A 16,464-nucleotide genomic window follows, 5' to 3' on the forward strand; every position below is an offset into this window, starting at 1 on the left:
AAATATATCTTAAGAAATTATAAAATCTGTAGATCTCCTTGATTTTTCATGGACTACAGTTAAAGAACATATTTCTTTATTAAGCAGAAATAATAAATATCTGTTTTATTGACTGAAATAAATTTTTTTCAGTCGCATTGAATCACAAAACAGGAACTCAGTGCTCAAGCATAACATGAGCGACTTTGCGAAATGCTGGTGGCAGCTGTAAGTGTGGCAGGAGAAGACTTGCATTGGTTTATGGCTCTGACACCGTCACCATTAGAATCCGGGGCACCAGTTCAACATAATATTCCTTAGACAAAGACGATTCCGTAAGAGCAGTGAGGAGAGTTTATCAAATATTTGTCACTTGAAACTGACTGAGGATTCTTTTCCAATGGGAGGGGGAAAAGATTGCAGGTAATTCTCAAGAATGACAGGGTATAGGAGAATAGGCAGCAGATATCTGTATCTTAATGCTGCAGGCCATGGCAGGATAAATGGAAATCCTGTGGCACTCACTCAGCTAATGCTGTTGGGGATGTAGACGTGGGAAGACCTGTGCCCACTGATGGTTTGTACTCACCAAGTGCTCATGATCAATGATTAGGAACGGCCTGTCCCTTTTGAGGCTCATACTTTGAGAACCCTAACAGGAAGGGATGATTGGACCATAAAAACTCACTGCTCTTCTCATTCTTACCATCTCCACAGAAGTTGGAAGCAGAAGAGAGAGAGAGGGAGAGAGAACAGGAGGGCAGAATCTTCTGCTGAAATTTTTTTTCAGGAGTCGGGTCCTGATCCTGCAGTGTCCCCTCTGGTGTGATTTTCTGGGAGGCAGCCTCCTAATTGACTGCCTCTGTGTCCACCATCCAATTAAAGACAGTGGGTGGGTTCAAGAGGCTGCAGGCCCAGTCAGAGGGGTTGCAGCTGTGGCCAGCCTGAGGTAGAAAGGTGAGCATGAGGGTGCCTCAAAATGGAGGCACCCTTGGAAGCATGATTAAAAATCCGGAAATGAAGAGGTCCATTGCTGGTAGGGCCATTGGAGCACAGGGAAGACCCCTCTGGAGGATTCATTTTGGTCGTGGGTGCAGCCTTCCATCCCTTTGGCCCCATCATTGGGACGTGGATCTTCCGGCTCCAATGGCACCCCTCACTCCTGACCTGCTGCCTCCATGGAGCTGCCTGAGTCTGCACTCAGCGGAGGTCTGCTCTGACGCTGGGAAGATGCTGATGAAGTCCTCACTGTCCTCCTCATTAGGCCTAAGTGGCAACCTACTGCTGCCAGGCCTAATCTCCAACTTTGCTCCCAGTCCTGCCTTCAAACCTGCCCCTGTGGGATCGGGAAGATTCCACCAGAGAAAGACCATGTCTGGGATGGCCAGCAGAAATTTCTGCACTCTGTCGTCACATTATCACTTGCACCCACCAGTCCAACTAGATTCATTGGGGTTAATACAGGCAGTCCAGATGAGCAGTTGACAGAGTGATACTGAACTAACACAAGGAATTGAGAGGATGATATATTAGATCCTTCGGTGCACAGAGGTTGATGCAGCACATTAATGGAAACACAGCTGTCTCAGCTCTCCCTGCCATCATGGTGCAGTGTAAAATTCAATGCTCCTAATAATGGGAGGGGTTTAAGCAGTAAATTACTTAGCATGATGTGCTATGATATAAATGGTATTTGGCAACAAGGCAAGAAGAAAATAATACTGGATCAAACCTATCACTGTAGGTTAAAAATAAAAACTATTGTACTTGCAGAATGTACACAGGCCAACATTACAAAGCTGTAAGGAGCCTTGCTCACCGGCAGTACATACTGTGAAATCGTGGCTGTGCTCTCCATGAGGTTCCACACATGACCCCACCATTAAAACACATTTGTAAAATGGGTCTGTGTCTTTGTTTAAGCACCTCCAATCAGAATGTATGTATCAATAACAAATTCCTAACCCCTTTAAAGACTAGTGCTGTTCCAGATTTGATGATTTCCCCATCCAAGTTCCCTCTCTCTGCTCCAAGAACTTCAGGCCAAAGGTCAGGGTGCGGTTTTTCATTAAAGTCATCTTTGAGAATTGATGGCAATGAAAGAATGGGCACACAGTTACGTCCTCCAAAGCCACTGTCACACCTGAAAGTAAAAGGAAAGGCCCGTCAGTAAATGCAGTGAAATACTGAAAGCGCATGACACAGCATCCAACCCAAAGTGAAAAAAAATCAATGTAGTAAATATATAAAACAGCCAAATATCGATCAATATTTGTTATATAATGTGGGAGATGATTTGATTTGAATACTAACATCCCAAAAATTAACGATGTTCTTTGGTACTCCAGTTTCTTTCCCAGACTAAATGCAGCCATCAGAAAAATGAAGTTTTTTTCCACACACCATTAAGTGATGAATAATTTAAATCAAAGCAGATTTTCAGAACAGCTGAAATCCTATTATCTCTGAAGTAAGCAAATCAAAGAGCCAGTCAGTCAGTTACCTTTCACAGTGACATTACATGCGTGAGCTACAGAATGTTGAAACTTAAGCCTAGCACCACTCAACCACTGTATTTCACTGATAAGTGGCAAGTAACATTCACACTACACAAGTGTCAGGCAATGACCATCTCTAACAAGAGAAAATCTAACCACCTCCCTGTGAATGGCACTACCATCACCGAATCCTTCAATATCCACATCCTGGGGGTCACCACTGGCCAGAAACTCAACTGGAACAGCCACATAAATACTTTTTTTTAATTTCCAAAATATACTTTATTCATAAAAATGTGTAAAAATTACATTGCCAAACAGTTTCCAAACAGCACCAAAAAATACAAACATTGCAAGGGAGATCAGTTTCCTTCAATACTGTCATGAGTTTCTTCCCAACCCTTCCGTTTCACAATTGTCATGTGAATTACAGTTTTACATTTACAGCAACTGAGAATATTAACGATACAGTTCGAGGGGTTTCCCATGGATCCAGCCCCTCAGTCCAGCTTGGTGGGGGAACCTTACACTGTGGTCTTTTCCCATTGAGCCTTTGCTGCGGCTGCCCCAAGCTTTAGTGCGTCCCTCAGCACGTAGTCCTGGACTTTGGAATGTGCCAGTCTGCAACATTCTGTGGTGGACAACTCTTTGCGCTGGAAGACCAGCAAGTTTCGGGCAGACCAAAGGGCGTCTTTCACCGAATTGATAGTCCTCCAGCAGCAGTTGATGTTTGTCTCGGTGTGCGTCCCTGGGAACAGCCCGTAGAGCACAGACTCCTGTGTTACAGAGCTGCTTGGGATGAACCTTGACAAAAACCACTGCATCTCTTTCCACACCTGCTTTGCAAAGGCACATTCCAGGAGGAGGTGGGCGACCGTCTCTCCCCCACCACAGCCAACGCGGGGGCACTGGGCGGATGGGGCGGGACTGCGGGTGTGCATGAAGGATCTGACGGGGAGGGCCCTTCTCACCACCAGCCAAGCTACGTCCAGCCACATAAATACTGTGGCTCCAACAGCCGGCCAGATGTTGAATATTCTATGGTGAGTGGCTTACTTCCTGACTCCCCAAAGCTTCTCCACCATCTACAAGGTAAATGTTAGGAATGTGATGAACACTTTCCACTTGTCTGGATGAGTGCAACTGCAACAACATGCAAGAAATTCAACAACATCCAGGACAAAGCAGTCCATTAGATTGACCACCTTAAATATCCACTGCCTCCACCACTGAAGCACTACGTACAATCCATAGGATTGTACCGAGGCTTCTGCGACAGTACCTTCCAATCCTGCAACCTCCACCATCCTGAAGGACAAAGGCAGCAGTGCATGGGAACACTATACCTCCAAGCCTCACACTATCCCAATTCAGTCTTATATTGCCATTCCTTGATTGCCATTGGGTCAAAATCCTGATTACCTTCACCACACGGAAAGCAGCAGTTCAGGAAGAAGGCCTATCCCCACCATCACCTTCTCAAGGCCAATGCCGTTGTGACGCCCAAATATCCTGAGATATAATTTTCTTTTTAAACTGATTTATCTTGTCTGCTCCTGTTCTTTTCCATCTTGGTGGTGTCCGGCAGTATAGCCTTTGGTCCTTCACTTAGAATCGAACAATTCATGAACAGGTCATTGAGATCATCATGTTGTCATCAGTGTTTTTCTGCACTTATCCACCGTCACTCTACTCATAGAATCATAGGTTAAATAGAATCATACTTCACAGGAGGCCATTCAGCCTAGCGCACCTGTACTACCTCTTTGAAAGAGCAATCCGATTAGTCCCACTCTCCTGCTTTTTCCCCATAGCCAAACAACAACTACTTGCATTTATATAGCACCTTTAAAGTAGCAAAACATCCCAAATTATATATTGAGTTCCGTTTTGAAAGTTACTATTGAATCTGCTTCCAACACCGGTTTGGGCAGTACATTCCAGATCATAACTCTTTAATATTGCTCTTTCCAAGCAGCAAATGAAGTCCTGGGAGCCAGCCTGCGAGGTGGCCCTTTAATTTTTAAATCTCCCAGCCGCCATAGCAATCCTGGTACCAAGAATGCACAGGTGTTTCCAGCATCCAGCACTGCTAGGGCACCAACAAAAGGGAACGTGTCAGATGAAATATTCCCATCATTTGGATGCCATTAAAGTACAGCCATCCATATTTGGGCAGATTCTTGTTCTGTTCCCACATTACTCCCAGCAGAAAATTGTACCATGGTGAAGGACGGTGAGGAGCTGGAGTAGTGACTCCTGAGGACTTTTCGCTGCATAACTCCAGTTGAAAATCCTGTTAAGGAGTTCAGTCTGCAGTCAGAATGATGTCTCCCCGTCTTACTTAATACAGCAGTTGCAAGGGAGGAGCTTAACCACGTTCAAACAATATATAGCCCCTGAAATTCCATACAGTGGGCTGGATTTTAAGAGCTCGCCACTGAGATAGGTGGTGAGCTCACAAAATGACCAAAGAGCCACTGCAATCTCCTGCGTGATGGCTCATTTAAATAGCCAGGGTGGCCTCGCCCATCCCCCCCCCCCCCCCCACCCCACACAATCACGTGGAGGGGGCGGGCCGTCCGTCGCCAGCAATGGCATCAGCTGCACGTGCGCAGGCACTGGCGCCCTTTTTAAAGGGCAGCCAGCCCTGTCAGCACATTTAAATTTTTAAAGAAGCAACCCCTGAAAATTAAATAAATACATTTATAAGGCCCCTTTCCCACCCTGCCCCATAACAATTACAGTAACTTTTTGCCATTCTGCCCCCAAAACACTTACCTTTTACAACTAACCTTCCACCACCCCCGCCCCCCAAACTGCACAATTGATTTTTTTTTTTGATTTTTTGATTTAGAGATACAGCACTGAAACAGGCCCTTCGGCCCACCGAGTCTGTGCCGACCATCAACCACCCATTTATACTAATCCTACACTAATTCCTTATTCCTACCACATCCCCACCTGTCCCTATATTTCCCTACCACCTACCTATACTAGGGGCAATTTATAGTGGCCAATTTACCTATCAACCTGCAAGTCTTTTGGTGGTGGGAGGAAACCAGAGCACCCGGAGGAAACCCACGCAGACACAGGGAGAACTTGCAAACTCCACACAGGCAATACCCAGAATTGAACCCGGGTCGCTGGAGCTGTGAGGCTGCGGTGCCAACCACTGCGCCACCACCACCCCCTATACCCATTAATTTGACCCCGTTCCCCCCTCCGCCTGCACTGAAAATCTTACCTCTCCCCCCTCCCTACCAGTGTGGCAGTATTTCCCCGCATGGGGATTTGAAGGTGCGGGAGTGCCAGCTGCCACGCCGAAGATTGCGGCAGGCCCACAAGATCGCAGGTAAGTCTATTTAAATGTACTCATTTTATTGATTTAAATATTTTAATTGCGGTCCCATTGTCCAGCAGTGGGGTAGCCACCACGGAACCTCGCCACCACTGGGAGCGTTGGGCCAGGCCTCATCCGGAGTCATCTTCAGGCACCCCCACCACAGAACCTGATGCCCGGGGGAGAACAAAATCCAGCCCAGTGAGTTGAGTTGGATTCACAGAGCATGAAGGAGCCAGAGGAATGGGCTGCTGGTAAGGAGGTGTCACCTTCATAGCGGAGGCTGAGGAGAACGCTGTCTTGACTTCAAACTGGTGGAACTCAGAACTCACAGGCTATTGCCTAAAAGTAAGGCACGCAGCTCTAAATCATTGTCTGTATACTACCTACACGATGCTCAGCCTTTATATAACTTTATGCCTGTGTGTGCATTTTCTATTCCTGGAACACCAGCCTACTTCTTGCTCTCTCTCTGTACCATCAAAAGCTACCCTTTCATTTCTGTTTATCAAGTTGAAAGATGCCACCCATTGCCTCACACAGTGTAAGATACAGCATGGGATATATACAGAATATAGCTTCTCCTCTACTCTCGCACCACACTCTAATTCCAACAGCATTTCCTGCAGACACATACATTTAGGAGCTTGAAAAACATTATTAAAAGCCAACAGAGAGGGGAAACATTCATTCTAATATTCTACTGGATTCATACCCAGGTTCAAGAAATTCACCGGGCTACCTAATCTGGAGAAGTTCATACACAAGTTTCCTTTGTTGGGTTTGGTCACCATTTTCATGAATATATTTCAAATAAGGTCTCCGAAATTAAATCTGAAAGAACTTCATCCAAACAATATCCTCCTGGGTTTGTAGAATGCAGTTTGTTATACCTGCTGTTGCCTCTCCTGACACTTGAACAAAGATGAAGTGAGCCTCGGTCCCAGAAAAGCATCAATTAAAAATCTGTCTTTTATCCATTCTGTTCTCAAAAGCATTCAATCATTCAGTAGCCATAAAGCCCTTAGAAACTGATGGCATTGTGCACCAGGGCAGCCACTGCTCCTAGCTTCTTTGAGCTTTGCAATATTGCTGTTCATCTAAGGAAGCAAGCTGGGTAAACGTAAAACGTCTTTAACATAGTATCCATTTTATTAACAGAAATAAAATCCCAAACTGACAGGATCTATTGAGGCAATTAAACCAAATGAACTTACTGAATAGAAAATCATATATATCAACTGTTAGTATTCACCCTTTTAACTGTGAAAGCCTCGTTGTCCCATCTTGTTGGGTTTTCTGTGCACAACACAACAATAAACTTGAACTTGTATAGCGAATCTCATGTACAAATCCACCCCCTGCCCCCAACTTAGGAAGAGATAAATAAACAGGTGGTCAATCCATTATCACCTGGTCAACAATACTGGCAAAAGTTAAACTTATCTTCAGTGTAACTAATGAGCAATTGCAATTCAAGAATTGAAAGAAGCTTCTAAAAATTAAGCAATAACAAGCAAAAAGTGAACTGTAACCAGACATCATTTCCCCTTACAAATCATAATCATAGTTCATTCCTATGTCATTCATTGTATTTCTAATTATTGGCTTGTGACAAATGCATTACTAAGAACCAACCTGCAGAATTTTCTAAAGGCAATGTAATTAAAATCTTTTGCTCAGAGACTAAAATCCTGTTTATACAGCTTTGATAAGCCAGCATTAAAGCAGATGGTCCCAAAATCTTGTCAACCGAAAACATGTCTTTATAATTGGGGCCGGATGCAACAAGTTGTTGTTCAAAAGTAGTAATGAACTGACAGGGTTACTTTAATTAGTGGCTGATGCCCTTTGGGATTAGTTTATCATGGGATACATTAGTTAATGTACACCGCTCCATTATCTGAAATGAATAATAATGACTTTTTTTTCGATCTGTTCAGACCTGATATTGTATCAGATTGGCTTGTAATAGGTTGCTGATAGCAGCAGAAAAGACCTTACTGGCTCACAATAGTGACAATATTATAGGATTAATGTTTTTATACTTACACACAATGACCCATGTCACAAATACCATGACCAGAACACATCCAGGGGCACGCTGAGGCAAGGATCACATTATCAATAGCCCAGTTAGCAGTTCCATAAGAGTATGCAGTTTGAATCCATCTGAATCGGGTCCTAGGCGAACTAATTGCAAAATAGAAGAGTAAATAAATTAGTATCAACAAGATAGGTACCAGGTTAAAAAATCATAATCAACATTTGGAAGTGGAAAGTTAACAATTTAATAAAACCTGAATAAAGTCTCACAATTTCTGATCACTTTTCTTGTTAAAGAACTATTAAGGCCACAATAAGAGAAGAATGAAGGCTAACATCAGTTGTAAATAAAATGTGCTGCTTGGCATTTACATCACCATCAAAACAGAAACAGAGCATCTGTGGGGGGATTTAGGACAGGTTCACCTGTGCAATACTTGTTCAAATGCGTATTTTCTGAGCTCCTAGAGATATAATTATGGAATTTAGTACCCAAGCCTTGGGCAGCGATTCAAACGATCTGGCAGTTAGTTTCTATGGTGATCCAGAGGCCATGCAGCTGAGGGATCCAGTCTTCAAACAGTCTAAAGATGTACCTAAAGTGCTCCACAATCTAAAGATGTACCTACCCTGCTCCACAATCTAAAGATGTACCTACCCTGCTCCAAAATCGAAAGATGTAGCTACCCTGCTCCAGAATCGAAAGATGTACCTACCCTGCTCCACAATCTAAAGATGTACCTACCCTGCTCCACAATCTAAAGATGCACCGACCCTGCTCCACAAACTAAAGATGGACCTACCCTGCTCCACAATCTAAAGATGTACCTACCCTGCTCCACAATCTAAAGATGCACCGACCCTGCTCCACAAACTAAAGATGGACCTACCCTGCTCCACAATCTAAAGATGCACCTACCCTGCTCCACAATCTAAAGATGTACCTACCCTGCTCCACAATCTAAAGATGTACCTACCCTGCTCCACAATCTAAAGATGTACCTACCCTGCTCCAAAATCGAAAGATGTAGCTACCCTGCTCCAGAATCGAAAGATGTACCTACCCTGCTCCACAATCTAAAGATGTACCTACCCTGCTCCACAATCTAAAGATGCACCGACCCTGCTCCACAAACTAAAGATGGACCTACCCTGCTCCACAATCTAAAGATGTACCTACCCTGCTCCACAATCTAAAGATGCACCTACCCTGCTCCACAATCTAAAGATGTACCTACCCTGCTCCACAAACTAAAGATGTACCTACCGTGCTCCACAATCTAAAGATGTACCTACCCTGCTCCACATCTAAAGATGCACCTACCCTGCTCCACAATCTAAAGATGGACCTACCCTGTTCCACAATCTAAAGATGTACCTACCCTGCTCCACAATCTAAAGATGCACCTACTCTGCTCCACAAACTAAAGATGCACCTACCCTGCTCCACAAACTAAAGATGTACCTACCCTGCTCCACAATCCAAAGATGTACTTACCCTGCTCCACAATCTAAAGATGCACCTACTCTGCTCCACAAACTAAAGATGCACCTACCCTGCTCCACAAACTAAAGATGTACCTACCCTGCTCCACAATCCAAAGATGTACCTACCCTGCTCCACAATCTAAAGATGCACCTACTCTGCTCCACAAACTAAAGATGTACCTACCCTGCTCCACAATCTAAAGATGTACCTACCCTGCTCCACAATCTAAAGATGTACCTACCCTGCTCCACAATCGAAAGATGTACCTACCCTGCTCCACAAACTAAAGATGCACCTACCCTACTCCACAATCTAAAGATGTACCTACCCTGCTCCACAATCGAAAGATGTACCTACCCTGCTCCACAAACTAAAGATGCACCTACCCTGCTCCACAATCTAAAGATGCACCTACCCTGCTCCACAAATTAAAGATGCACCTACCCTGCTCCACCATCTAAAGATGTACCTACCCTGCTCCACAATCTAAAGATGTACCTACCCTGCTCCACAATCTAAAGATGTACCTACCCTGCTCCACAATCTAAAGATGCACCTACCCTGCTCCACAAACTAAAGATGCACCTACCCTGCTCCACAAACTAAAGATGTACCTACCCTGCTCCACAATCTAAAGATGCACCTACCCTGCTCCACAATCTAAAGATGCACCTACCCTGCTCCACAAACTAAAGATGCACCTACCCTGCTCCACAATCTAAAGATGCACCTACCCTGCTCCACAAACTAAAGATGTACCTACCCTGCTCCACAAACTAAAGATGCACCTACCCTGCTCCACAAACTAAAGATGCACCTACCCTGCTCCACAATCTAAAGATGCACCTACTCTGCTCCACAAACTAAAGATGTACCTACCCTGCTCCACAATCTAAAGATGCACCTACCCTGCTCCACAATCTAAAGATGCACCTACCCTGCTCCACAAACTAAAGATGCACCTACCCTGCTCCACAATCTAAAGATGCACCTACCCTGCTCCACAAACTAAAGATGCACCTACCCTGCTCCACAATCTAAAGATGTACCTACCCTGCTCCACAATCTAAAGATGTACCTACCCTGCTCCACAAACTAAAGATGTACCTACCCTGTTCCACAATCTAAAGATGTACCTACCCTGCTCCACAAGCTAAAAATGCACCGACCCTGCTCCACAATCTAAAGATGCACCTACCCTGCTCCACAAACTAAAGATGCACCTACCCTGCTCCACAAACGAAAGATGTACCTACCCTGCTCCACAAACTAAAGATGTACCTACCCTGCTCCACAATCTAAAGATGTACCTACCCTGCTCCACAAACTAAAGATGTACCTATCCTGCTCCACAAACTAAAGTTGTACCTACCCTGTTCCACAATCTAAAGATGTACCTACCCTGCTCCACAATCTAAAGATGCACCGACCCTGCTCCACAATCTAAAGATGCACCTACCCTGCTCCACAAACTAAAGATGCACCTACCCTGCTCCACAAACTAAAGATGTACCTACCCTGCTCCACAAACTAAAGATGTACCTACCCTGCTCCACAATCTAAAGATGTACCTATCCTGCTCCACAATCTAAAGATGCACCGACCCTGCTCCACAATCTAAAGATGCACCTACCCTGCTCCACAAACTAAAGATGTACCTACCCTGCTCCACAAACTAAAGATGTACCTACCCTGCTCCACAAACTAAAGATGTACCTACCCTGCTCCACAATCTAAAGATGTACCTATCCTGCTCCACAATCTAAAGATGTACCTACCCTGCTCCACAAACTAAAGATGTACCTACCCTGCTCCACAAACTAAAGATGTACCTACCCTGCTCCACAATCTAAAGATGTACCTACCCTGCTCCACAAACTAAAGATGCACCGACCCTGCTCCACAATCTAAAGATGCACCTACCCTGCTCCACAAACTAAAGATGCACCTACCCTGCTCCACAAACTAAAGATGTACCTACCCTGCTCCACAATCTAAAGATGTACCTACCCTGCTCCACAATCTAAAGATGTACCTACCCTGCTCCACAAACTAAAGATGTACCTACCCTGCTCCACAATCTAAAGATGTACCTACCCTGCTCCACAAACTAAAGATGCACCGACCCTGCTCCACAATCTAAAGATGCACCTACCCTGCTCCACAAACTAAAGATGCACCTACCCTGCTCCACAAACTAAAGATGCACCTACCCTGCTCCACAAACTAAAGATGTACCTACCCTGCTCCACAATCTAAAGATGTACCTACCCTGCTCCACAATCTAAAGATGCACCGACCCTGCTCCACAATCTAAAGATGCACCTACCCTGCTCCACAAACTAAAGATGCACCTACCCTGCTCCACAAACTAAAGATGTACCTACCCTGCTCCACAAACTAAAGATGTACCTACCCTGCTCCACAATCTAAAGATGTACCTACTCTGCTCCACAATCTAAAGATGTACCTACCCTGCTCCACAATCTAAAGATGCACCTACTCTGCTCCACAATCTACAGATGTACCTACCCAGCTCCACAATCTAAAGATACACCTACTCTGCTCCACAATCTACAGATGTACCTACCCAGCTCCACAATCTAAAGATGCACCTACCCTGCTCCACAATCTACAGATGTACCTACCCAGCTCCACAATCTAAAGATGTACCTACCCTGCTCCACAAACTAAAGATGTACCTACCCTGCTCCACAATCTAAAGATGTACCTACTCTGCTCCACAATCTAAAGATGTACCTACCCTGCTCCACAATCTAAAGATGCACCTACTCTGCTCCACAATCTACAGATGTACCTACCCAGCTCCACAATCTAAAGATGCACCTACTCTGCTCCACAATCTACAGATGTACCTACCCAGCTCCACAATCTAAAGATGTACCTACCCTGCTCCACAATCTAAAGATGTACCTACCCTGCTCCACAAACTAACGATGCACCTACCCTGCTCCACAATCTAAAGATGCACCTACCCTGCTCCACAATCTCAAGATGCACCTACCCTGCTCCACAATCTACAGATGTACCTACCCTGCTCCACAATCTAAAGATGCACCTACCCTGCTCCACAATCTAAAGATGCACCTACCCTGCTCCACAATCTAAAGATGTACCTATCCTGCTCCACAAACTAACGATGCACCTACCCTGCTCCACAATCTAAAGATGCACCTACCCTGCTCCACAATCTAAAGATGCACCTACCCTGCTCCACAATCTAAAGATGTACCTACCCTGCTCCACAATCTAAAGATGCACCTACCCTGCTCCATAATCTAAAGATGCACCTACCCTGCTCCACAATCTAAAGATGTACCTACCCTGCTCCACAATCTAAAGATGCACCTACCCTGCTCCACAAACTAAAGATGTACCTACTCTGCTCCACAATCTAAAGATGTACCTACCCTGCTCCACAATCTAAAGATGTACCTACCCTGCTCCACAATCTAAAGATGCACCTACCCTGCTCCACAATCTAAAGATGCACCTACCCTGCTCCACAATCTAAAGATGTACCTATCCTGCTCCACAATCTAAAGATGCACCTACCCTGCTCCACAAACTAAAGATGTACCTATCCTGCTCCACAAACTAAAGATGCACCTACCCTGCTCCACAAACTAAAGATGCACCTACTCTGCTCCACAATCTAAAGATGTACCCACCCTGCTCCACAATCTAAAGATGCACCTACTCTGCTCCACAATCTAAAGATGTACCTACTCTGCTCCACAATCTAAAGATGCACCTACCCTGCTCCACAATCTAAAGATGCACCTACTCTGCTCCACAATCTAAAGATGTACCTACTCTGCTCCACAATCTAAAGATGTACCCACCCTGCTCCACAATCTAAAGATGCACCTACTCTGCTCCACAATCTAAAGATGTACCTACCCTGCTCCACAATCTAAAGATGCACCTACCCTGCTCCACAAACTAAAGATGTACCTACTCTGCTCCACAATCTAAAGATGTACCTACCCTGCTCCACAATCTAAAGATGTACCTACCCTGCTCCACAATCTAAAGATGCACCTACCCTGCTCCACAATCTAAAGATGCACCTACCCTGCTCCACAATCTAAAGATGTACCTATCCTGCTCCACAATCTAAAGATGCACCTACCCTGCTCCACAAACTAAAGATGTACCTATCCTGCTCCACAAACTAAAGATGCACCTACCCTGCTCCACAACCTAAAGATGCACCTACCCTGCTCCACAATCTAAAGATGCACCTACTCTGCTCCACAATCTAAAGATGTACCCACCCTGCTCCACAATCTAAAGATGCACCTACTCTGCTCCACAATCTAAAGATGTACCTACTCTGCTCCACAATCTAAAGATGCACCTACCCTGCTCCACAATCTAAAGATGCACCTACTCTGCTCCACAATCTAAAGATGCACCTACTCTGCTCCACAATCTAAAGATGTACCTACTCTGCTCCACAATCTAAAGATGTACCTACCCTGCTCCACAATCTAAAGATGCACCTACTCTGCTCCACAATCTAAAGATGTACCTACCCAGCTCCATCATCTAAAGATGCACCTACCCTGCTCCACAATCTAAAGATGTACCTACCCTGCTCCACAATCTAAAGATGTACCTACCCTGCTCCACAATCTAAAGATGCACCTACCCTGCTCCACAATCTAAAGATGCACCTACCCTGCTCCACAAACTAAAGATGTACCTACCCTGCTCCACAATCTAAAGATGCACCTACCCTGCTCCACAAACTAAAGATGTACCTACCCTGCTCCACAATCTAAAGATGTACCTACCCTGCTCCACAATCTAAAGATGTACCTACCCTGCTCCACAATCTAAAGATGCACCTACCCTGCTCCACAATCTAAAGATGCACCTACCCTGCTCCACAATCTAAAGATGCACCTACCCTGCTCCACAAACTAAAGATGTACCTACCCTGCTCCACAATCTAAAGATGTACCTACCCTGCTCCACAATCTAAAGATGAACTTACTTTGCTCCACATCTAAAGATGCACCTACCCTGCTCCACAATCTAAAGATGTACCTACCCTGCTCCACAATCTAAAGATGTACCTACCCTGCTCCACAAACTAAAGATGAACTTACTTTGCTCCACAATCTAAAGATGTACCTACCCTGCTCCACAATCTAAAGATGAACTTACTTTGCTCCACAATCTAAAGATGTACCTACCCTGCTCCACAATCTAAAGATGAACTTACTTTGCTCCACAATCTAAAGATGTACCTACCCTGCTCCACAATCTAAAGATGTACCTACCCTGCTCCACAATCTAAAGATGAACGTACTTTGCTCCACAATCTAAAGATGTACCTACCCTGCTCCACAATCTAAAGATGAACTTACTTTGCTCCACAATCTAAAGATGTACCTACCCTGCTCCACAATCTAAAGATGAACTTACTTTGCTCCACATCTAAAGATGCACCTACCCTGCTCCACAATCTAAAGATGTACCTACCCTGCTCCACAATCTAAAGATGTACCTACCCTGCTCCACAATCTAAAGATGTACCTACCCTGCTCCACAATCTGAAGATGAACTTACTTTGCTCCACAATCTAAAGATGTACCTACCCTGCTCCACAATCTAAAGATGTACCTACCCTGCTCCACAATCTAAAGATGTACCTACCCTGCTCCACAATCTGAAGATGAACTTACTTTGCTCCACAATCTAAAGATGTACCTACCCTGCTCCACAATCTAAAGATGAACTTACTTTGCTCCACATCTAAAGATGCACCTACCCTGCTCCACAATCTAAAGATGTACCTACCCTGCTCCACAATCTAAAGATGTACCTACCCTGCTCCACAATCTAAAGATGTACCTACCCTGCTCCACAATCTGAAGATGAACTTACTTTGCTCCACAATCTAAAGATGTACCTACCCTGCTCCACAATCTAAAGATGTACCTACCCTGCTCCACAATCTGAAGATGAACTTACTTTGCTCCACAATCTAAAGATGTACCTACCCTGCTCCACAATCTAAAGATGAACTTACTTTGCTCCACAATCTAAAGATGTACCTACCCTGCTCCACAATCTTTCCTTGTACAACATTATTTCCTCATTTCCAGTGTTTCTTTTTGTTTGACTTTAGCAAATCCAAGTTGAGCAGAGGGGATGCACTTAAATCTAAATCCAATGCCCACAATTCTTCTAATTGGAGCAGTCACTTAAGATCCTTGTCTTTTGCTATGGATTTCTAACCTTCTTCAGTATACTCTACCGTTATATGATTTGTAATTTGTGACATTTTCATAATATAAGTGATTTGTTTGCATTAAAGTATTCTTGGGTGATAGCTCTCACAAACTGTAGAAAGGACACAACTCTTGGCTAGAACTTGAAGATTAGCAGGTCATGCTGCAGATGTGGGAGACAGTTTCAGCATTAACTATCATTCTTTTGATATCTGATGCCCGCCCAGTACAAAATAGCAACTTAGAATTTCAAAAAATTGAATTGCTTGCTGTTACGCTCACGTGAAGTGCAGCCATTGAAACTACAGAACCCACACTGAAGAATTATGAATAATTGACTTTTCGTTTTATTAAAACTGGACAATGTGATGCAAATATGCTTCTGAAGGTCAAACTGTATATTCAAACTGTCTTACTGTGTGGTACGTCCAAAAGGATACATTCCAAGCTAAGAGGTGTCAATTACACCCTCCTGAACTTATCAAGAGACATTTTAGAATTGAATGAGTTCTTCTGAAACAATGAAGGTGTGAAGTAGCCACATCTGTGTCTCCCAACGGAGACAAGGGCCATGATTTAACCCTTGGTGGACAGGAGCCGGCCACCAACTGAGAAGTCGGTGGTGAACCCGCTTCCACCTTGCCTGGGGATCCAACCCATATTTTGCAGGTCCCCGACCTTTAAGTGTTCTGAGGCGGGACTTCCACCCGCTTGAAGCAGGTGCCATCGGGAGCGGTGGCCACTGCTGAGACTGCAGCCCAGCCTGCAGAAGATGGACTTAAGGTAAGTTTTTGTTGCCTGGCTGGTGTGACCGGTCAGGCTCCGACAAGGCAAGGGTGG

General features: G+C 44.6%; 1 protein-coding gene across 2 annotated transcripts in view; it reads right to left on the minus strand.

The window, feature by feature from the left end:
* Positions 1-16,464, minus strand: part of reln (reelin) — a 399,693-nt gene that overhangs the window by 87,196 nt on the left and 296,033 nt on the right. For both annotated transcript variants that reach the window (XM_068059265.1, XM_068059264.1), the window contains exons 35-36: positions 7,873-8,013; positions 1,945-2,122 (exon numbers count right to left, since the gene is read on the minus strand). In XM_068059265.1, the coding sequence (XP_067915366.1) occupies positions 1,945-2,122; positions 7,873-8,013 (319 nt within the window). The remainder of the gene's footprint in view (positions 1-1,944; positions 2,123-7,872; positions 8,014-16,464) is intronic.

The sequence above is a fragment of the Heterodontus francisci genome, chromosome 27, assembly GCF_036365525.1.
Source record: "Heterodontus francisci isolate sHetFra1 chromosome 27, sHetFra1.hap1, whole genome shotgun sequence".
NCBI lineage: Eukaryota > Metazoa > Chordata > Chondrichthyes > Heterodontiformes > Heterodontidae > Heterodontus > Heterodontus francisci.